This window comes from Odocoileus virginianus, chromosome 27 (assembly GCF_023699985.2).
Source record: "Odocoileus virginianus isolate 20LAN1187 ecotype Illinois chromosome 27, Ovbor_1.2, whole genome shotgun sequence".
Taxonomy (NCBI): domain Eukaryota; kingdom Metazoa; phylum Chordata; class Mammalia; order Artiodactyla; family Cervidae; genus Odocoileus; species Odocoileus virginianus.
In genome coordinates, this window is record NC_069700.1 from 17,017,348 (window position 1) to 17,040,456 (window position 23,109).

General features: G+C 39.0%; 1 protein-coding gene across 9 annotated transcripts in view; it reads left to right on the forward strand.

Annotated features, from left to right (window-relative positions):
• The window catches only part of CARMIL1 (capping protein regulator and myosin 1 linker 1), a 303,717-nt gene that overhangs the window by 164,900 nt on the left and 115,708 nt on the right, over positions 1-23,109 (forward strand). For all 9 annotated transcript variants that reach the window (XM_070456237.1, XM_070456241.1, XM_070456242.1 and 6 more), the window contains 4 exons: positions 1,328-1,403; positions 7,033-7,121; positions 8,491-8,585; positions 18,919-19,005. In XM_070456237.1, coding sequence (XP_070312338.1) covers positions 1,328-1,403; positions 7,033-7,121; positions 8,491-8,585; positions 18,919-19,005 — 347 coding nt within the window. The remainder of the gene's footprint in view (positions 1-1,327; positions 1,404-7,032; positions 7,122-8,490; positions 8,586-18,918; positions 19,006-23,109) is intronic.

A 23,109-nucleotide genomic window follows, 5' to 3' on the forward strand; every position in this document is an offset into this window, starting at 1 on the left:
TACCTTTTAAAGCAAATCTGATGAAACTACACACACAGCCTTCAGAAGCTGGGTTTTGACTGTAGTGGTGTCCAAAGGGACCTACATCTGTCTCTTAGCATCTGTTTCTTCATCTGTAAAATGCAAACAATAATACCTTCTAAGGTTGTTTTGAGGTTTAAATGAGTTGGTCTATGTAAAATGCCTAGCATGGGGCCTGGTACCTTGAAGCTTGAAAAAATAGTGATTTTTCAGCTCTGCTTCCACCTTCTGCCTTTCATTTCTGTTTCAGTAAAAATTTATGCATTTACTACTTGTCATGCCCTGAGGATAAAATTGATATGGCTTCCCTGTAGCCAAAAATCTAAAGAAGACAGGGTTGTGGCTTTCAAAGAACTTACAACCTGGGGTGATAAGGAGTAGATGTTTAAACATCAAACTATACTATAAGGCAGAATAAAATAAATGCTAAATAGAGGTGTAAATAATGTGCTGGTTGTGGTGACCTGGGGAACTTACAGAGGAGAGGATTATGATATAGGCCTTGAAGGATACATGGATTTTCATAGCTGAACACAGCAGGAAAAGATAATTCTGATTGTGAAACTGCATGATATGTTTGAGTAGTGAATTGTCTGCTTTTTGGCTTGAGCATGAGTGAGGGGCACGTTGTATAGAGGTCAGGCTGGAATGATGGTGTGGTGGCTGATCTCTGATGCGAACAGCTTCACTTCACGGCTGAAGAACTTGTATGAAAGGTAAGACAAAAAAGCAAAAAACTTGAAGCAACAAAAAAACACTTGAGCTATCTCATGTGTATAATCAGTACTAAGAACTGCAAGAAAGATACCAAATGGTGGTAGGATGCTTGCTAATAAGCATTGGGGATCCCATCTGATGCGACTTATTATAATAAGACTGGTATTGTCCTTGCTTGCCATATAAACTCCCCTAGCCAGAGAACATATGATATACTTGATGATTAAAGGATTTATGAAGGAGCAATGTAAAGAAATAAGAGTTGTTAGTATGGAATTAGACATGATATCTCTTAGAGCAAGGAGGGTCTCTAAGCAAACACTGCTACCAACCTCTTTTCCTTTGGAAATAGGAATCAGAGTCCATAGAGGTAATTTACCTTCAAATTTAAGGAGTTCTGTTTACATCATTCTGAAGATCTGTCCTAAAGTATGTAATTGTTGTTTAGGGGTCGAAATAGATTTAGCTGAATGTTGTGTTTGTAAGTAATAGAAATTAACAAGTGAGCTTGGATGTCATGGATTAAAAATCAGACATCAATATGGCTATTGTAAGAGATGTTCATATATTTTGTTATTTCTGCTTCTAGGGACTTGATACCTATCATTGCTGCTCTGGAATACAATCAGTGGTTCACTAAGCTGTCCTCCAAGGATCTAAAACTGGTAAGTAATTGAAGATGCTGCTTAGCTTTGCTGAATTTAAAAAACCTGAAAATTATAAAAAACAAAAAACAGATACATATTTGTTTTTCAACCATACTGGTGAGCTGAATACATGTTATTTCTTAGGAGATATTTTCTTATAAATGATCTGCAGAACATTTTACAAAGTTTGTAATGGGAGATGCTTCAGAAAAGTACTTCCTCATGTTTTCGGCTGCTTCAGGCAATTTTAGATGATGAACAGAAAGGCACATTTAGTGGAGCCTTCCGTATACCCTCATCCCACTGGCAAAAACTATTAAAGCTACATTTGCACAGCTGCAAATAGCAGATTTTATGTTCCTATCTTGCATTCCATCTCCACAAAGCTTCCCTTCCTGAGAATTTAGGAAAACATTACCAAGGTGGAGTTGGTCTGGAGTTATGATAGATAACATTAATTTTCTAGATGAGGTTTTGGACAGATTTATATGTAAGCAAAATGAAATCAAAGTGAAATCTGTTAGTTTTTATAAGACATGGGGAGCCAAAGTTTTGGTCTGTTTTATTAGTAGAAATAAGATGCTCTATTGGTTTGCCTTTTTTTTTTTTTTGGTCCCCACAATTTCAAAGCAGCTATTTGGACAGAAGCTTATCCATAAGTTAGATTTCTGCTGCTTCATTTGAGCACGAGAGATAATTTAGATGTTTTAATGGAGACTCTTACATTCAAGTCTCCAACTTTCAGAGGTCATAGAAACTGGGAATTTAAGATTTTCTGAGTGATGGACATCTAGGTTGGTTCCCATGTTCTGTCTGTTGTAAATAGTGCTGCAATGAACATTAGGGTACATGTATCTTTTTGAATTATGGTTTTCTCAGGGTGGCATATGCCCAGTAGTGGGATTGCTGGGTCAGATGGCAGTTTTATTCCTAGTTTTTAAAGGAGTCTCTGTACTGTTCTCCATAGTGACTGTGTCAGTTTATATTCCCACCAACAGTGCAAGAGGGTTCCCCTTTCTCCATGTCCTCTCTAGCATTTGTTGTTTGTAGGTTTTTTGATGATGGTCATTGTGACTGGGGTGAGGTGATAGCTCACTGTAGTTTTGAAGGAATGGAGATGGAGACATAAAGGTTTTGTAGATATAGTGGGGGTGTGTGGAAAGAGAGGATGGGATGATTTGAGAAAGCAGCATTGACATATATGCATTACCATGTGTAAAATAGCTAGCTAGTGTGAAGCTGCCTTATAACACAGGGAACTCGGCCTGGGGCTCTGTGATGACCTAGGGGAGTGGGCTGGGGAGTGGTGGGTGGGAGTCTCAGGAGAGAGGGGAGATGTTTATGGTTATCACTGATTTGTATTGTTGTATGGCAGAAACCAACACAACACTGCAAAGCAATTATCTTCCAATTAAAAAATTTGAAAAAAATTTAAAAAATTTCCAAGTGAAGAGATAGGATTTGGACTGGATCTGTTGAAAGTGAAAGGTTGAGATTTGCTGGTGGCCAGGCTCAGCAGGCTGGCCTGGGGTGTGAGTGGCTTAAGGCCTTATAGGTATAAACTTGGGTGGAACTCATTTGGGGATTCCTAAGAGCCAATGTGGTTGACAGTAAGAATGTGGGCTTAGAAACAGAAATCTGGGTTTCAGATTCAGACTCTTACTACAGGGCTGTGTGACCTTAGATACATTACTTGATCTTCCAGGGCGTCTCTTTCCTATATCCCTGTTACTGTGAGCTAATTGGAACTCATGTCTTATTTATCTCCATTCAGTGCTTATCAAAGTACGTGGCTCATAGTAGCTACTCAGTAAAAGCTGGTTTAATCAACAGATGTCAAATGACTTTTGTTGAATGAATGAATGGGCACAGCAATGTAACTCATTTGCAGGTTATTGAGATGAGTAAATTATATATGTAAATATATATATAATTATAAATTTTATAACTATATATAAATTATTATAAATTATATATATATATATATATATATATATATATAGGTGGTGCTCAGTTGTGTCTGACTCTGTGACCCCATGGACTGTAGCTGACCAGGTTTCTCTGTCCATGGGATTTTCCAGGCAAGAGAACTAGAGTGGGTTGCCATTTCCTCCTCCAGGGAAGCTTCCTGGGAATGAACCTGTATTTCTTGCTTTTGCATTGGCAGGCAGATTCTTTACCTCTGTGCCACCTGGGAAGCCCAAATAATTTATATGGAAGTTCTAACACAATGTCTGACCTACTATAGGCATTTCACAACTGTCAGCTCTTATTGTCATCCTCACAATCAGCTTAGCAAAGAGGCTGAGAAGTGAACAAATGGGGGAGCATGAATTATGGAAACTGTATCAGCTAAACGGGGGAGTGTCTGAGATCAGTGATGATGGAAGTACGGATGGTGACCCCCAGGGAGTGAGTGAGCAGACAGCCTTGATGGGAGACCTGGGAACAGAAGCCTCTCATTTGCTGTTTGCAGGAATGGGGACCGTTTGCAGGGCTGAGCCAACCGAGATTGCAGGGGTGTGAGGGGAGCCATTAGAGGAATGAGAAGTAGATTAGCCCAGGGAGTGTGGGATCAGAGAGAACAATGCTTTGCTACCAAGTCAGTTTTCCTGGCTTATTCAGACATTCACCTAAGCCCGTGATTTTCCAAATGGGGCACAAGAGAGCTCTGAGGAAGTTGGACATCCCTCTTTTGGAAGTTATCTTAAATCACTAGTATCAGGCCACTGGAGCTGCTGTTCCATCATTACTGCTCCCAGGAGCATCTCTTTTTTAAATGCCTTAGGTATTTAGGAAAGAAAACACGCACGTAGTTATTTCGGTCTTGGCCAGACAAAGCATGCAAGTGCTCGTGTGCCTTTTTGGATGGCCTGGGATGGTGGGAAGTGGAGACGCAGGATTTCTCTGCTTTTCTACTAACAGATTTAAACACAAAAAAGGAAAATGTGTATATTTTTAATGCTTAGTATTTAAAAATGAGAAATGCTCTTTGGGATATCTCTCTGCAAGTTTTCAAAGAGATGAGCAGTTTTTCCATGTTAGTTACCCAGAGTTAAAAAGAAATGATACTTTGCCTTTGATGGCTACTGGGATATGCAATCTCACAACATTTTCTAATACTTGGTTTATTTGAGGCACAGGAAAGCTTTACACCTTCAGGTTTTTTAAAACACAAAGTGTAAAAAGAAGGGACTTTTCAGTAATATGAATTCTCTGGGTTGTTAAAATTGCTTCTCACACAACAGAAGTCTCCTGTGCTTACAGTCCCACAGGAAAAATGTGACTTATATGCTTTATTCTGATGTTATGAAGTCTGTTAGAAGTCACTATTCCAAATTTATGTAGAGGGATAGAGGGTTTTTTTGTTTCTTTGTTTTTGAAGAGATGCCAAATACACAATTAGGCCCAAGATTTTGGACTCATAAAATAGCAGTAGAATTGGGATTTTGCTCAACTCTATGTTTTATCATTTAGGCAAGTCAGTGAGCATCATTAGGTCTTTTAAAATCTTTTAAAAATTATGTGCTTGGACCAGATACGGTATGTGGTTCCTCTCAGTTTCAAACTTCCATGTTTGTTTTATTTTGGACTAGTTCATTTGTTATTTTATAGTGATTTCTCTAGTTTTCATGCTATACATTTGATTTTAAAATAAATACAAGCTCTTAGAGAGTTATCATATTAATTTGTTAAAAAAAAATAACTTTTCCTTAAGTCTGTAAACAAAGTGTTGAACATGCAATAAGACATTTGGGGAAGACTATTAATGGTAACATTTTCTTGGTGTCCAAGTTTGTGTGTGTATCTCTTTAAAATATCCATCCATGTATATTCTTTGGTTAGCAAATAACACTTTTCATGTAGTTGGCATTTAATAAAAGGTAGCAAAATTAATGTAATCATGAAGGACATGTCACACCTCTCCCCTACTGACATGTTAAAGAAAAGTTGGATACACTTTTTCTACATTTTCTTTAATAAATTTTAATTACAGTAATAATTTCCAATGAGTACATGAAAGCTTTGCTTCACAACTCAGCTTTGGTAAATTACTTTTCTGGATGTGCTGAGGTAGCCCTAGAAAGGTGGTGATGATACTATGGATTATTTCTGGAAATTAGAATAATCTTCACAAAAACATGTCTGAGTTATTACTTTTTATCACAATACAGAATAAGATGAGTTCCTCTAGTTGTATATTGTAAGGTGAAGAATGGTACTAAAAAGGGGCCACCATTTTGAAAATCACCACCATCAGCTTAATATAAATTGCAGGCGTTGGGTCACTTGGAATTAATTTTCCTCTCCCCTCATCGATCTGTGGGTCACATTAGAAACCCAGGAGTAGTATGAAGGCAACATTATAAACCCAAAGGAATCAAGCAGGACATGAGAATTGTAAAAGCTTTAAATTCTGTGCCACTTGGTGGTTTTCCAAGTCAGTTTTCTAAAGGCTACTTGACTGGAGAATTTGTGCTACATTTTATACTTTTCCAATAATGGTTAATCCAGTTGGATATTTATGATCTGATAAAGAGCTATAATATTTTATGTAGTATTTTAAGAAAAGAAACTGCTCTACTGTATGCTATACCACACAAAATGATTTCTCTCTTTTTTAATAACAAAAGATTTAAAGAGACCTTAAGTTATGATGACATTTAAAAATCACTTTTCAATGTCTGAATAATTTTAAGGTCAGGAGCTACCTTAAGTTAGTTTTGGAATAAGGCAGGATATAAATAAATATAAAGCATTAATAAGTAAAACTTTAAAAGAAAAAATTATGCACAGTTCTACCAGGGCACAACTCTTCATTTTTCATAGTCCCCTCAAGACTTTTTGGTTGCATATATTAGCCATTTCAATTGTTGTAATCTTTATTAAACACTTTCTTTTAATTATTCATTTTCATTTAACAGTATATCCTAAGCATTTAAAATATTTTGCAAGATGTGAGTTTATGACTACATAATTTTTTAAAACATGAGGTTTATTAGCATGAGATGATTAATTATTAAAGTCTTTCTTATGCCTTACTGTAGTTTAGAGATTACTAGTAGCAACATTGTAATACCTAATGTTTATCAAGTGGTTATTCAGCCTCTCTTTAAAGTACATGATATCTTTAAATGTTATCTATAAAAAGAGAATAATAATACTTAATTAACAGCTTTATAATGAAACACACATAGAGGGCTTAGCTCAGGGCCTGGCACATGACAAGAACTCAGGAAGGAGAGTTTCATCATCAGCCTCATCACCATCGTCACTACCGCTCAGTCTTTGGTTCTTTATTTTGGGTATCACTTTCTTGGGGATTTCTTTTGGTTTTCCCAGGATTGCATGAAATATGTGTGCCTGTACCACTACTGAAGTGTCTATTTTCCTGTCATAATTGTGTATTTCCTTCTTGTCTGATTGCCTTCTGGGTGGTATCACTCTTGAAGTCAGGGACTTTGTCCTTTATGTCGTTGTGTTCCCTGACTCTTCATCAGCAGGATGTGTAGGAGTAGTTGTCAGCTCATGGGTTGTTGATTGAATGAATGATTTATTTAAAGCTTTGTAGCTGCAAGGATTTATAATGGTGAAGTGAGGTCGTATTTTGACTTACGAAATGGTCAAAGAATATTTTCTGTTACAGTCCACTGATGTCTGTGAACAGATCTTGAGGGTGGTGAGCCGGTCCAATCGACTGGAAGAATTGGTGTTGGAAAATGCTGGACTTAGAACGTGAGTATTTTCCTGAATATATGAATGTGTTGCTTTAAAACATTTTGCTCTTTCTTCTAAAATTAATATATGGTTTTGAGAGAAAAGTTAATGCTATCACCTGTATAGTGTTTTCTCGTCTTAAAAAAGAAGTCCTTGTGATCCCCATCATTATTACAAAGGTCAAGGATTTTATCATCTTTTGTGGTATGTCACATGGTATCTTTGAGGGTAAATAAGGATAATGCGTAAGAGCATGGACCCTTGGGTTAGATGTCTCATGTCTTTGGGCAAGTTGGTTCAGTTCTCTGTATCTCAGTCATCTTCATTTTGGTGATAAAAGTGCTTACTTTATAGAATTATGGTTGTAAAGATAATGAATTAATACATGGAAAGTGTTTAGAAAAATTTCAAAATCTTTTTATTAGAGATGCTATGCATTAGCTTTTACTAGTGCCATTAATCATAAATCATAGTCATAGTAATGGCACATTTCACAGGATGTTATTATTTGGCTTTGGTCTGTTTCAGCCGTTTCTCTCCCTTTTCAAATTCACACTTAAATAATCTTCATCTAATGTGGTTTAGTAACAATAGCCAAGCCTTACTAGGGGCATGAGACTTTGAACCCGCCGGAGTAAAGACATCACTACTGTAAGTGAGGAGGCTTGGCAGTTTCATAGTCATAGCACTTAACACATTATTTTAAGTTAAACACACCTAAAATAGTGCTTTTGACTATGAGGTGGTTGGATGGCATCACCGACTTGTTGGACATGAGTTTGAGCAAGCTCTGGGAATTGGTGATGGACAGGGAAGCCTGACATGCTGCAGTCCATGGAGTCACAAAAAGTTGGACATGACTGAACAACTGAACTGAACTGAAAATATAGTGCTAGCAACTATAGCCTTCAAATTCAACAATTGGGGCAGTCAGTTCTGCCTTTATGAGTATTGCATGAAATTAAAACTGATATAGGGAATAGACTATTGCAATTTTCATTAAAAGCAATTCAATTCAGGATTTGTTTTTTAAGTCATAGAAGGGCCAAAAGTACTATTAATAGTATCCTTCAGTGTTTCTTTAAAGGAACAATTATACATTTTTCTTTGGAATGAGGTTTGGACTGATCAAGATGAACCATATTCTAGCTATGACTTTACAGATTCTCTAATGAGGGCATGTACTTGTGAAAATAGATTGATTCTTAACAAATAAGATATATAGATTAATGTTGTAAAGGTAGGTTGGTTCTTAACAAATATGATATATAGGTTAATACTGTAAAGGCTTCTCTCTGTTTTTAAATTTCACTCTAGCTATTCTAACATTAAATTTTCTAATTGAGTCATTTTACACATTGTGTCTTACTGTTCTGTTTACTTGCAGAGATTTTGCACAAAAACTGGCCAGTGCACTAGCGCATAATCCCACTTCAGGGCTGCACACGATTAACCTTGCTGGCAACCCACTGGAGGATCGAGGTACTGTAGCATTTACATGACCGTTGATGCCAGAACTGTAAGAGGATTAGGGAGTTTTCATTTAGCCATGCCTGAAGAATAGTGTCAGTCTTAGTTGTAATTATATTATAAATGCTCTTGTTGGCTTAAATATTTTCCAGCCTCTGGTGAACATACTCATGCTCCTGTATGATCTTACAGAAAAACCCAAACAAGGTTTTTGGCCGACCCAATATGATTTCTATCAGCTGATGAACAGTTTTTGAAGTGATCCAAGTGGAAAGGAGAATATTATTTTTAAATGATTGTATTGACTTTTTCTTGCTGTGTGGCAAATTATCACAAACATGGCAATTTAAGTTTACCTAGATTTATTATCACACAGTGTCTTTGGGTCAGTCTGGGTACAGGTTCACTGGGTTCTCTTCTCAGTATCATGAGACTGAAGTCAAGTCAGCTGGGGTTTATGTGATCTGGGGTCTTCTCAGGCTCACCGGTTGTTGGCAGAATTAAATTCCTGAGGCTGTAGGACTAGGTCACCATTTTATTGCTCCTTGCCCATCAGGGAGCACTTCCCATGCCTGAAGGCTGTGCTCAGTCCTCACCACGTGGTCCCCTCCTCTCCCAACTTTACCGTCTGCCTCGCATTCCAGGCCAGCAGAAGCACAACTCTCTGATGCTTCACTTTCTTGTAGACAGGTCACCTGTTTGAGTCAGACTCCTCCAAGACAGTCTCCCTCTTGATTAATTCAGAGTGGACTGATTAGTAGCCTAATCACATTGTGATATCCCATCATATTCCTTTTTTTCCCAGTTACTTATTTTGTAATGGGGTATAGTTAACAGTGTTAGCAATTAACAGTTAACAATGTTGTGATAATTTCAGGTGAATAGCAAAGGGACTTAGCTATACATATGCATGTATCCAATCTCCCCCAAACTCCCATCCCATCCAGCCTGCCACATAACATTAAGCAGAATTCCCTGTGCTATATAGTAAGTCCTTGTTGGTTATCCATTTTAAGTATAACAGTGTGTACATGTCCATCCCAAACTCCCTAACTGTCCCTTCCCTCTATCTTTCCCCCGGCAGCCATAATTCATTTTCTATATCTGAGTCTCTTTCAGTTTTTTAAGTTCACTTGTATCATTTCTATTTAGATTTGTGATGATCCATCATGTTCTTTGGTCCACCCCACATACTTAAAGAAATTATATAGGGTGTGTTTACCAGGGACAGAAATCTTGAGGACCAGCTTACAATTCTGACTATCACAGATGTCTTTTAATTTTTAACGAGATTTGAATGTAAGAATAGAGAGGAGTTGAAGGACTAGATTTCATGAGGAGGCAAAAGAAGGCTTCATTAGAAGATGTTTGCGTGAGTAGAGGGAAGAGTCAGTAGCTTTAGAAAGTGAAGCCTGAGGGTTTGAATTCTCAGTAGGAGAACCCTGATGGATGAGATTAAGGAGGAGTAGCTTTATCTCTAGAGGGGATATTTTGTTTTCATTGTGTATTACAGATGTTTTCCAGTGTTGTTGACTAAGGGCCTTTCATCTTGGGATGTTATATATTTGATGAGGGTTAATTATTAAACTGAGCTGAAGATCCTGGTGAAGACACTCAGTTCTGCATTTTTATTCCTGATACTGACATTGTTCTTCATTGAGAAAGATACCCATGTGGCATCCAAGGAAACATTTGAAGAGGAACTTCTAGCATCTGAAATAATGAATCTAAAGGAAGGTTGAGACTAAATTGAAAAACTAGATCACATGAAAGGCACTCTTATAGGTGTAAAAGGCAAAGCTGAAAATAATGGAAACACAACTCTGAAATAGGAGTTTCTCTGGGGTTTTAGTATTTTCTTTAGGAAAAATAAGTGTTCTCTCTACTAGTCAAATGCTACGAAGAGGTGACTATAACCACGTAGATCACCTTTTATAGGTAGGAGGGCTGTTTTGCTTTTGTTTTTAAGATGGAAGGAACTCAAACATGTTTGTCTACTGACTGGACAGAAACAATGGTTATTAAGTGCTGGTTGCTAGGGATGTGAAACCCAGAGTGTAGTAAGGGACATTCCTTGGTCATCAGGAAAGCACAAATTCAAACCATACTGAGATACCACCTCACAACCAGTAGTTTAGTTTTCATCAAAATAAGTGTTGGAAAAGATGTGGAAAACAGGAACTTATGCGTTACTGGCGCGAGAGTACAATGGGGCAGCCTCTTAGGGTGCTGGTTAGCCAGTTGCTTCAAAAGTCAAACGCAAATTTACTCTATGACCCAGCAATTTCACTCTTAGGTGGACCCCAAGAGAGATGAAATGAATGTCTGCTCAAACACTAGTGAATGAGTGTTAATAGAAATTCATGCTTGCTCCAAAGTGGAAACCCAAATGCTTATCCCTGGTGGGGGGATAAACAGAATGTGGTGTATCTGTACTGTGGAACCCTGCTCCACAGCACAAGAGAACGGGGCACTGGTCCTGCTGTGACACGGGTGAACCCCAAAAATATATTTAGGGAAAGCAACGAGACCCCAAAGATCTTTCATATTATTTGGGCTTAGGAGGCTGAAAGTGAAGTCACTCGGTCATGTCTGACTCTTTGTGACCCCATGGACTGTAGCCTACCAGGCCTCTCCATCCGTGGGATTTTCCAGACAACAGTACTGGAGTGGGTTGCCATTTCCTTCTCCAGGGGATCTTCCCGACCCAGGGGTTGAACCCGGGTCTCCTGCTTTGTAGGCAGATGCTTTTAGGGGAAGATAGAGCCTGGAGCTCTTCATCTTTCCTGTGGTGTGCCTCGTATGCCCTGAGGCGTAGCCCTCCTGGACAGCCTTATCTGTTGACTCCCTCACCTTGGGTTTGAACTCCTGAGATAGCAGTTCCTTCATTCTGTTGCACTGGAATTAGATATGGATGTCTCTGTACCAGCCTTACTTCTCATCCCTCCTCCTTGTCCATCATTCTCTCTTCATCTACCTAGCCCAAGACCTTATATGCAATCAATAAATATTTTCTTTAAATTGAATTTCATTTCACAATAGAATTCCTTTTTTTTGTGGCTTTTAAATTGGAATTGAAAACCATGGTGAAGTTTATCAAGATTCCTTTGTGCGGAGTTAGAACCAGTGTGGAGAGATGACGTGTCTCTGCATTTTCCTCCCATTTCCCTACCTGTACAAGTTCACGATCCTTGTACATCGCTCACCTATCTGCATTCCCAGGTGTAAGAACCAAGAATCATTCCAAGGATGTTTGCCAGAGCTTCATGCGTAGATGACGACCCTCCAGGGTGTTTTCTGCTCACTTACACTCAAGCCTTGACACTTCTGGAAATATTTTCTCAAGCTAAGGCTTTCTATGTTTCTGCCCTTTCTAGATTCCTTTGTTGCTATGTTTGGCCGGAGATCTTGGAAAACTGCCAGCACCTGTATTCCCCACCTTTTTTTCATTCTTTGGACTGAGCCTCTGGAACACACATTCTTTACAGGCTTTTTTTTTTTCCTTCCATCCAGGCTAAAGATGATTGGTAGCTTTTCTGCTCCTGGATGGGAAGTCTACAAGAAATCCAACTGAGTGTAAAATATTTATAGAGATTTCAAAATAGGGGAAAATGGTCATGACTTTTGTTTCTGAGCTTTCCACTGAAAAACAATAAAAAAAGCGTGGGGGGAGGAGTGTACAGTTGAATTGTTTAGTCTGTAAAAGAGGCCAAGCCCGGGAAGATTATTTACAAGGACATGCAAAGAAACACAAGGCACTTTGGCAGCCCAGAATGCTGAGGAATTTAAGTACCAAGTAGAATTTGATTTTTGCACCTGAACCATCCTCTCAGGGCCTTATTTGGAAACTCTCAGAGCGGAAGCTTGGCTCCTTGCATTGTGATATGAATGTTGATGCAGCAAAGCCCTGATATTTACAGCTCAGCCTCCCTGTCAGGCTCGTGCGCAGAGGACAGGCAGCCTTGTGTTGTTAAGCGGCTGGTGGTGGAGGGGGGTGAAGTATGATTTAGTGGGAGGGGGTTCGTGTGTACTGGCGGTGCTTCCAATGCTGGATGCCCTGCTCGCGCTCTGCAGGAGCCCCAACAAGGCAGTGAATGGACCACACGCATTCACGAGCCCTTCTTATCCCAGTTGCAGGGCCAGCCAGTTCCCCAGCTTGCTCTTGGCCTCCTAGTCTTGTGTGTTTTCAGACTGTAGGTCAAGACCTGGTAAGCATTTTAATAAAAAGAAGAAATAGAACACAATAGAAAATAATCAGAGTGCATTGTTCAGGAAAACTGGGGTTTTAGTTTTCGCTTATATGTCTATGTGCTTATTTTGGTATGAGCTTCCTGCACCACAAAGTCAAATCTCTCTCTGTGTGTGGGTCATCGTAGAAAAGGCTTGAAACTCCCTGGGCTTACTGCACTGTATTAACTAGTTCTGTGTTGAGTCCTCTGGGTTGACCTAGTGTCTGAACCAGGGTGATCCGGTCATCGCCTCCTGACTAATGCTTTGGATCTGATGACTTTTTGGATTAAAGTGGAGTGTTCTGGGAAAAGCTCTCCTCTCTCCACTCGTTTCACACACTTTCCTTCCCTAAATGTCACAATCTCCGTGTCCCAGTCTCCCTGGTTACCGTTCCCAGTTACCCTCAATTTTATGATCTTAGCCTCGTCAGGAATGTCTGTCCTGATTTCCTCCCCTCACTTTATTCTAAATCGGATTATTTTGTTTAAAGATGATTTAGAATCCTGTCTTGAAATGTTTTTCTTTCGGAAATGTTGCCTTGACGCACCCAAGTTTTGTTTTCTGCTGACCATCTGGTGGTGGCTCTGATTTGGTCTGAATAAGACAAGACAAATGGATTCTAGAAATGCTGCTTACATTTGAGGACAGGGTAGATCCTTCATATCTCAGTGTATACCAGTGGGTTTTAGAGTCAGAATACATGGGTTCAAATCTGAACTTCTCCACTTTGCCTCTGAGTTTCCTTGGACAAATTACCTAACTTCTCTCTACCTCAGACTTCTCGAAAATAATAATAGCACCTCCCACACAAGGATGTTTTAAGGATTAAATGAGAATATACATAAAAGCCATAGGAATAGCAATGCACTGTGTCACATACTGTGCACTCAAAACATGTTAACTTTTAGTGCCACATTTGACTCAGAGCAGCCTTGTGAAGTTAAATAGTGCAAATGTTGGTCTCCTTTTATGGATCAGAAAGCTGTGTTTACATAATTTGGAAGAGCTTACAGAATCATACCTAGTACTGATTGTTCAGACTATTATCTAAAATTTCATGAGTGATCAGTCAGTCAGTCTCTTATACTTTCTAATTTGGTTGTCTCAATTTCCTACGGAAGTAGAAGGAAATATTTGTGTATGAGATTTGGAAAACATTGGCTTATTCCACAGCACGTCGATACATTTTCTTAAGCACTTTGATATTTAACGATGCCAGGATTCTGTGTGATAGCCACACAGCAGAAAGTACACTTCTTTAGAGTCATGATTTAGCCATATTTAACTGACATCTTTATGATTACACAGTGTAAAAACTATATTTTAAAAATTGCATAGATTTGGATTTTAGGGCATTCACAAGTTAAGTGTATTGACTGTTTTTTCCCCAGTAGTCTTTTATTCCTATATTCCTAGTTCTTCCATCTCTTCCTCTCAACTTTATCTTTGAAATGGAAATACTTCATCATGTTTTATTTATCTTAAAAAAGATTTTATTATTTATTGTGCTTATCTTTGGCTGTGTTAGGTCTTCATTGCCACATGCAGGCTTTTTCTAGCTGCTGAGCAGAGGCTCCCTTTGTTGTGGTGTGCAGGCTTGGCACTGTGGCGGCTTTTCTTGCTTTGGAGCACAGGTTCTAGGTGTGTGGCTCAGTTGTGTCTGGCACACAGCTTTAGTTCCTCCATGATATTTGGGATCTTCCTGGACCGGGAATGGAACCTGTGCCCCCTCTATGGACAGGAGGATTCTTAATCACTGAGCCCTCAGGGAAGTCTCTTCTGTTTTATTTATTTAGTTAGTTTTCTTAGTGTTTCTGAACTCTCCAGGGATGCCATCGAAATTAGTAGAAATCTAAAGATGTTAACTTTCACCTGTGATCTGACATTACAGTGCTCAAATCTATATGTGTTCTAACAGCCAAGAAAGAGTCATTTGTTTCCCTGATCATGTTGCTAGAACTCTGTGGGCAGAATTTTGTTAAATTACCAATATTATGCTTTCAGTTAACAAGGAGAAGGGGACGACAGAGGATGAGATGGTTGGATGGCATCACCGACTCAATGGACATGAGTTTGAGTAAACTCCAGGAGTTGGTGATGGACAGGGAGGCCTGGTGTGCTGCAATCCATGAGGTTGCAGCGAGTCGGACACAACTGAGTGACTGAACTGAACTGAATCAACAAGGACCAACCTTAAACCATTTTTTCCTTACCATGTGAATCACACAAATTCTAGGATATCAAAGTTTTAGACTTTTATATGTTATTGGGTGACACTAGTGGTAAAGAATCCGCCTGCCAATGCAGGAGACCTAAGAGATGCAGGTTTGATCCCTAGGTCAGGAAGATAGATCCCCTGGAGGAGGGCATGGCAACCCACCCAGTATTCTTGCCTGGAGAAACCCCATGGCCAGAGGAGCCTGGTGGGTTACAATCTACAGGGTTACAAAGAGTCGGACATGACTGAAGTGACTCAGTATGCATGCTTGCATGCATGTTATTGTCATAGAGTTTTAAGTACATGCATGATTAATGGGGTAAAACAGCAATGTCAAATTTAATTTCCTGTCTTTGTGAGTTAATAACTTCTGATTCCAAATTAAAATTCTAAACATTTTATAGTTACTTTTTATTATCATAAATATTTTGAAGCAGAGGGAGCTATAATGGTTTCCATTTTGAAAGGAGAAATAAAAATTAGACCTTTTTTCCTTCTAAATTTGACACAAACTAAAACAAAAATAAATTACAAGAAGGGTTATTCATCCAGTAAAGTCTCCAGATGAAAGCTTTTGGTGATAAATTTTGTTTTAATTCATAGCTCTGAAGGCTGTGTGGCTTTATTTGGGGGACAAAATTGAATAGTTTTGGCCAGAAGTTAAAAAGTCTTTTCTGTCCTTTCTTTGTGGGGAAATATTTTCTCGATGATCATCTTCTTCCATGGCGCTATTTAGTAACTAACTTCAGGAAATACAAGGCAGGTGAATTTTTTTTGTTTTTCCTGAGAGATTTTGGCTGCCAACCACTCTCAATTTATTCTTGTTGCTAAGACCCCATTTCTGAAGTCTGCCAAAGTGGAGGACTATTTATCAAAAATGAATTCAGTTCTTTTATTTTTGAAAAACTGAACAGTAACTGACCTCATTTATGCCTTTCATTCCATTAGCATTTAGCAAGGGTATTTCTTAAAAGAGGAAATAGAATGTATTTATGATTTGTGGATGACTAGGAAGCTGAAACAAAACATTTTGTCGAGAAAGACGCTAGTAAAACTTAGTCTAGAATTAGAGGAAAAAATACTTTAACCAGACAGTCTTGTGTTTGAGTCCTCTTTTACCTTTAATCCTGCTTTTTAAATAAATGATCAAACATAACTTTACTCATCTTTATTCTAACTTAGGAGCTTCACCTTTCATTGCTTTTATTACTTAGGGTGTGATAGTTCTATTTCTAGAGAAAAGTAGTATTATTTATTCCTTTTTGTCTACCTTCCTTTTTAAAGGAAAGTTTCTGATTAAGGATTGAATAGAATGGTGAGTGTCCTTGCATTTGGTTGTAGGCATTTGCAGTTTTATGTATTGAGTAGAGTCCCGTGTACTATAGAGTAGGTTCCTGTTAATTTTTTTTTCATGGGTGATTTTTATTAATTGGAGTATAATTGCTCTGCAGTGTTGTGGTTGTCTCTGCCATGTATCAGCGTGAATCAGTCAAAATTATATACATTTCCCCTCCCTTTTAAGTCTCCCTCCATCACCATTCCACCCCTCTAGATTGTCACAGAATGCCAGGCTGGGCTCCCTGAGTTAAATAGCAGCTTCCTGCTAGTTATCCATTTTACACATGATGGTGTCCTTTCTTAATTTCTCCTATAGTTATCTGTTCTCTATTGGGTTGGTCAGAAAGTTTGTTCAGGTTTTTCTGTAAGATGTTATGGAAAAACCCAAAGGGACTTTTGGTCAACCCAACATACGGCAGTGTGTATGTATCAATTCTGATCTCTCAATTTATCTCTCCCTTCCCCCTTGCTAAATATACAGAAATTTTAAATTTTAATGAAGTCCAACTAATCGATGACACCTTTCATGGACTGTGCCTTTAGTGTAGTATCTAACAAGTCATTGCCACCCAGTCGTCTAGACTTCCTCATCTGTTATCGTACCTAAGTCTTCTGAAGTAACTTGTATTCAGTGAAGTATAATGCACATTCATAAAGGTCCATAAATTCCAAGTTTAGATCTTAGTGAATTTTTCCGAAGGGAATGCTGTCACACAACCACTATGAAGGTCAAGAAATAGGACATTATGAAAATTCATGAACTTGTCTGTGTATTCTGCCTTCTGTTATGCCTGGAACTTCACCACTATAGAATTATACAATGCATACTCTTTTATATTTGGCTTCTTTTGCTTTTCGTGTGGAGAGGTTTTTTAATAATAGATTTATTATTTTCTTAGATAGGGGATGTTATTTCTTAAGTTTTGCTAAGTTGTATTTTTCATAAGGATTTCTTCTACAGTGATACATTTTTTGATCTGTAGACTTTTTTTTTTTTTTAATATCCTTCTGTTCCATTTGTGGTGTCTGTAGGATCTCTTCTGGTGTTCTGTTTTCATTTCTGATTTTAATATTTTGATCCTTCTCTTTCTCTCTCTCTCAAAGTCTTGCTGGGATTTATTAATTTTATTAGCTTTTATTTTTTAAGAACATACTTTCAAAATTTATTTATGACTGCTTTCTATTTAATTGAGGTCTTCCCTTTGTTATTTCTTTCCTTCTGTTTATGGAGATGAAATGGGGGTTAATTTATTGTTGCTTTTTAGACATCATGAGATGGATACTTAGAATTAGTTTACAGTTCTTCTTTATTCACTTCTGTATTTAGGAGTATACACTTCACTCTAAGCATGGCTTGAACTGTACACCAAAATTTTGATGTCTTAATTTAAAATATTTAAATCAATTCATTTCATAAGAATGTATTGACTAAATATCAGATGTCTCCCCTCTTTGCAGTTAACACTATGGTTTAGCATATTCAAATCTCTAGACATACTTTTAATTTAAAAACCTTTTTAACAGTACTTTATCCAGTGATTGTCAAACTTGTTTGGGAAATACTGTGGGAGACAGGCAGGGTCTCCCAGTACCTACCATCCTTGGGGAAACACCCATCTAGAGGCTTAATCAAGCTGAATGATGTTTAGTTTATTTCTAGAGTAGTACTTATTACTTGATAAAATTTATATTTAATTGGGGGTTATGTGATAGGCAGCAGCTAGCACAGTAGCTCCTTACCGGTGCCTGGGGTCTGAGAACCAGTCTATGGGACCTTACAGTTAATACTGTTTTAGGATCTTTCTCAAAACATGCCTCTCAGGAGGTCGTAAGTCAGGTGAAGCAGGGGGTTGGTTGAAGGTCCTGTAGAACATACATTGATTGCTCATCTGTTACTTACTTCCTCCCAGGAAAGAGTCTCCACTTACTGTAATCCTTAGGTGAGTGAGGGAGTTTTCACAATCTCACACTCTGACTGTTAAGTTTAGAGACCACTTGATTTTTAATACTGTAAATTCCTTGGGAGTTGTTTTATGTTACCAAACCTACCTTCAGGAAGGTAGGTTAAAACATCCTCTGATGCTTTGTCTAAGGTTGTTAGCTGTAAGCCAATTAAATACTGAAATTCATCAGCTTAAAGTAAAGCTGTTATCTGAATAATGCCACATTGTGTTTCTTGACAATAATTAAATAGTATGCATCCGCTCACCCAGAAGAGTCATCAACTCATTAAGACACAGGTTAAAAAGAAAGGGGGGAAATTATATCACTCTTTCCAAGACTATTTGCATTTGAAATAGCACTATGAAGAGAGGTTAACACTTTGTCCAAAGAAAAGTACCTCTAATGGTAAAGTTTTGGTAATTATTATGCCTTTCTCTTACCCTAGCTAGGAGAGAAAGTGAAGGAGAGGGGATAGTAGATGATTAGAAAACAACTAACATTAGGAAAAATGGGCACTTAAATTGGAATCAGACTTCATTTTCAGGCATTGTGAAACAAATACAGTCCTGGCAACTTAAAAATTCTAACGATCCCTTTCTTTCCTTTCTTTCTCAGGTGTGTCCTCTTTAAGTATTCAATTTGCCAAACTCCCAAAGGGGTTAAAGCATTTAAATTTGTCTAAGACCTCATTGTCACCTAAAGGTACAGTATATCTTACTTACTTAACTTTGTGTCTATAATGTATTTACTGCCCCATGCTTCCTTACATGGTTAGAATTATTACTCAGTTATGTATCTGCCTTTAATAATGTAGTTGATCCTTGAACAACATGGTTTGAACTGCCAGATCCACTTACATGTGGATATTTTTCCATAGTAAATGCTACAGTACTGCATAATCCACGGTTAGTTCAATCTGCAGAAATGGAGGATCTGTGGATACGGAGAGCTGGCGATTAGTTATGTGCACGGGGATTAACTGTGTCGTTCAGTGGTTCACTGTATGTGTGTTATAACACTCTGGCAGTTTTAATGTAAAGAAGTTATCTGATTGAAATTCTGGTGTTCTAAAGAGAAATGCTTTCAGTATGGAGAATAATCTGAATGTCCACCATGCAGTCTTCAACTTTTTTAACTTTGAGTCAAGGAATATTCACCTGGCAGCCTCGTGCCTCCCGTTCCTAAAGGCAGCTGGTTGTGTTGTGTTCTTGTTGTTTTGTTTTTGATTTAGCGATTTTTTTTTAATGAAGTATAGTTGACTTACAATACTCTGTTCCAAGAGCCTAAGATTGTGATTTGATATTTCTGTATGTTCAGTTCAGTTGCTCAGTCGTGTCCAACTTTTTGAAACCCCATGGACTATAGCATGTCAGGTTTCCCTGTCCATCACCAACTCCCAGAGCTTGCTCAAACTTATGTCCATTGAGTTAATGATGGCCTCCAACCATCTCATCCTCTGTCGTTCCCTTCTCCTCCTGCCTTCAATCTTTACCAGCATCAGGGTCTTTGCTAGCAAGTCAGTTCTTTACATCAGGTGGCCAAAACATTGGAGTTTCAGCTTCAGCATCAGTCCTTCCAATGAATATTCAGGACTGATTTCCTTTAGGATTGACTGGTTGGATTTCCTTGCAGTCCAAGGGACTCTCAAGAGTCTTCTCCAACAACACAGTTCAAAAGCATCAATTCTTCAGCGCTCAACTTTCTTTATACTCCAACTCTCACATCCATACATGACTACGGACCTTTGTCGGCAAAGTAATGTCTCTGCTTTTTAATACGCTGTCTAGGTTGCTTCCAAGGAGCCAAGTGTGTTTTTATTTCATGGCTGCAGTCACCATCTGCAGTGATTTTGAAGCCCAAGAAAATAAAGTCTGTCACTGTTTCCATTGTTTCCCCATCTATTTGCCATGAAGTGATGGGACCAGATGCCATGATAATTGTTGATTGAATGTTGAGTTTTAAACCAGCTGTTTCACTCTCCTCTTTCACTTTCATTAAGAGGCTCTTTAGTTCCTCTTTGCTTTCTGTCACAAGGGCGGTGTTATCTGCATATCTGAGGTTATTGATATTTCTCCCGGCAATCTTGATTCCAGCTTGTGCTTCATCCAGGCCGGCATTTCTCATGGTGTACTCTGCATATAAGTTAAATAAGCAGGGTGACAATATACAGCCTTGATGTGCTTCTTTCTTGATTTGGAACCAGTCTGTTGTTCCATGTCCGGTTCTAACTGTTGCTTCTTGACCCGCATACAGACTTCTCAGGAGGCAGGTCAGGTGGTCTGGTGTTCCCATCTCTTGAAGAATTTTCCACAGTTGGTTGTGATCTACACAGTCAAAGGCTTTGGCGTAATCAATAAAGCAGAGGTAGATGTTTTTCTGGAATTCTCTTGCTTTTTCTATGATCCAATGGATGTTGGCAATTTGATTTCTGTCTGGGTCCTCTGCCTTTTCTAAATCCAACTTGAATATCTGGAAACTCATGGTTCATGTACTGTTGAAGCCTGGCTTGGAGAATTTTGAGCATTGCTTTGCTAGCATGTGAGATGAGTGCAATTGTGCAGTAGTTTGAGCATTCTTTGGCATTGGAATGAAAACTGACCTTTTCCAGTCCTGTGGCCACTGCCGAGTTTTCCACATTTGCTGGCATATTGAGTGCACCATATTCACAGCATCATCTTTCAGGATTTGAAATAGCTGAACTGGAATTCCATCCCCTCCACTGGCTTTGTCCATAGTGATGCTTCCTAAGGCCCACTTGACTTCGCATTCCAGGGTGTCTGGCCCTAGGCGAGTGATCACGCCGCCGTGAGCATCTGGGTCGTGAAGGCCTCTTTTGTGCAGCTCTTCTGTGTGTTCTTGCCACCTGTGCTTAATATCTTCTGCTTCTGTTAGGTGCCTACCACTTCTGTCCTTTATTGAGCCCATCTTTGCATGAAATGTTCCCCTGGTATCTCTAATTTTCTTGAAAAGATCCCTAGTCTTTCCCATTCTATTGTTTTCCTCTATTTCTTTGCATTGATTCTGTATCTTACCAAGTGATTACTACTGGTTGTGTTTTTCTTGGTTCATCCTTGGAAAGACTTCTTTGCTATCACACCCCCCCCACCCCCACCCCAACACACACATAAACCTGTCAGATGGACTGTCTGCTGTACAGAAAACCGTTGGGCCTAACTGCTATCACAGTCATCACTCTTGCTGTACCTGCTCTATTTTCTGTCTTGGAAGTTGCCTTGCTTTCCCCAGCTTCTTTCCTGACTCCACTCACCATCCTAACATTTTCAGTTCTGTTCTTATTTTGCTATGTCATCAACTTTATAATACTACTACTAATAATTGAAATCTTCCTGCATACATCACACCTTTGTACATGCTTGAAAAGTTTTTATTTCATCTTGTATTGGGAAAATCTCCATTCTTCCTTCTGTGTTTATCTGTGTGTCTTCTTTACTACTCACACAAGACATGTCACTTCTGATATTTCTGGTCACCAGATATGTGGACGTTTCCCCCCAACACACCAGGCAGCTCTCTGCGACACCAGCTGGGTATCCTGTAATTCAGCTCAGTATCTACCTAGAGATGACGTCAGATCCCACAAGTTAAGGACTCGGTCCCACGAGACTGTTGTGCCCCCAACACCCTCCTCCCCGGCCATGCCATTTACAGGCCTAGTGACAAGTCCAGGTTATCAGAGGTTCTGAAGTCTCCCTCCTTGAATTTGATTAATTTGCTAGAGTGGTTCGCAGAACTCAGGGAAACGCTTATTACACTGACTAGTTTATTAAGGGTATGGTAAAGGATTCAGATGATGAACAGCCAGAAGAAGAGATCCACAGGGTGAGGACTGGGAGGGTGCCAAGCACAGGAACTTCTGTTCCTGTGGATTTGGGGCATCTCACCCTCCATGTGTGGTTGTGTTCATCAACCTGGAAGCTCTCAGAAGGTCTCCGGAGCCCATGGTATGTTTATGGAGGCCTTGCCACATAGGCATGATCAATTATTAACTGCATTTCCAGGCCTTCTCCCCTTTCTGCAGAAGTGTTGGTGGGTGGGAGTGGGGATGAAATTCCAAGCTTGTCATTGTGGCTTGGGCTTTCTGATGACCCATCCTCATCCAGGAGCCCACCCAGAGTTGCTGCATTAGAACAAAAGATGCTCCTACTGCTCTTATCACTTAAGAATTTATAGGAGTTTTAGGAGCCCTGAGTCAGGGTCAAAGACAAATATCAGAACAAGGGATGTTTCTAGTGTTCTTATTGCCTAGGAAATTACAAGGATTTGAGGAGCTCTGTGCCAGGAACCAGCAAGAGGGGCAGAAACCAATACATATTTTCTCTTATGCCACACATCTCCAAATATTTTTAGAGAGCTTCAGTATATTTTATAAAACCCTCATCTGTGGTCATCTCCTCTGGGATGTCTTCCCTATTCCTGAGGCTTTGACAGAATCACTTACTGTTTCCTTTATGTCACTTCTAGATCACACATCATTGTGTGAATTTCGTGTTTGCCCTATGAGAAGGGGGCTCTCTTTGCCACACATGTGTGTTTCTTATCTCCATCTGTCCAACACCTGAGAGAGTGGTGCTACCCATGCAGTGTGGGTGTTAAATGAAAAGTTTCTTGAGTAATTTGCCACTGTCTTTTGAGGGCAATATGTGTAGTGATTGCCAGTTCTCCAGCAGATCGTCTAGGCTTGAGTCCTAACATTTTTACTTACTACAAATATATGAATACATCTCAGTCCTTTGGTTCCTTAGCAACCTCATTTATAATATGGAAATTTGAGTCTCTACTTCGTCA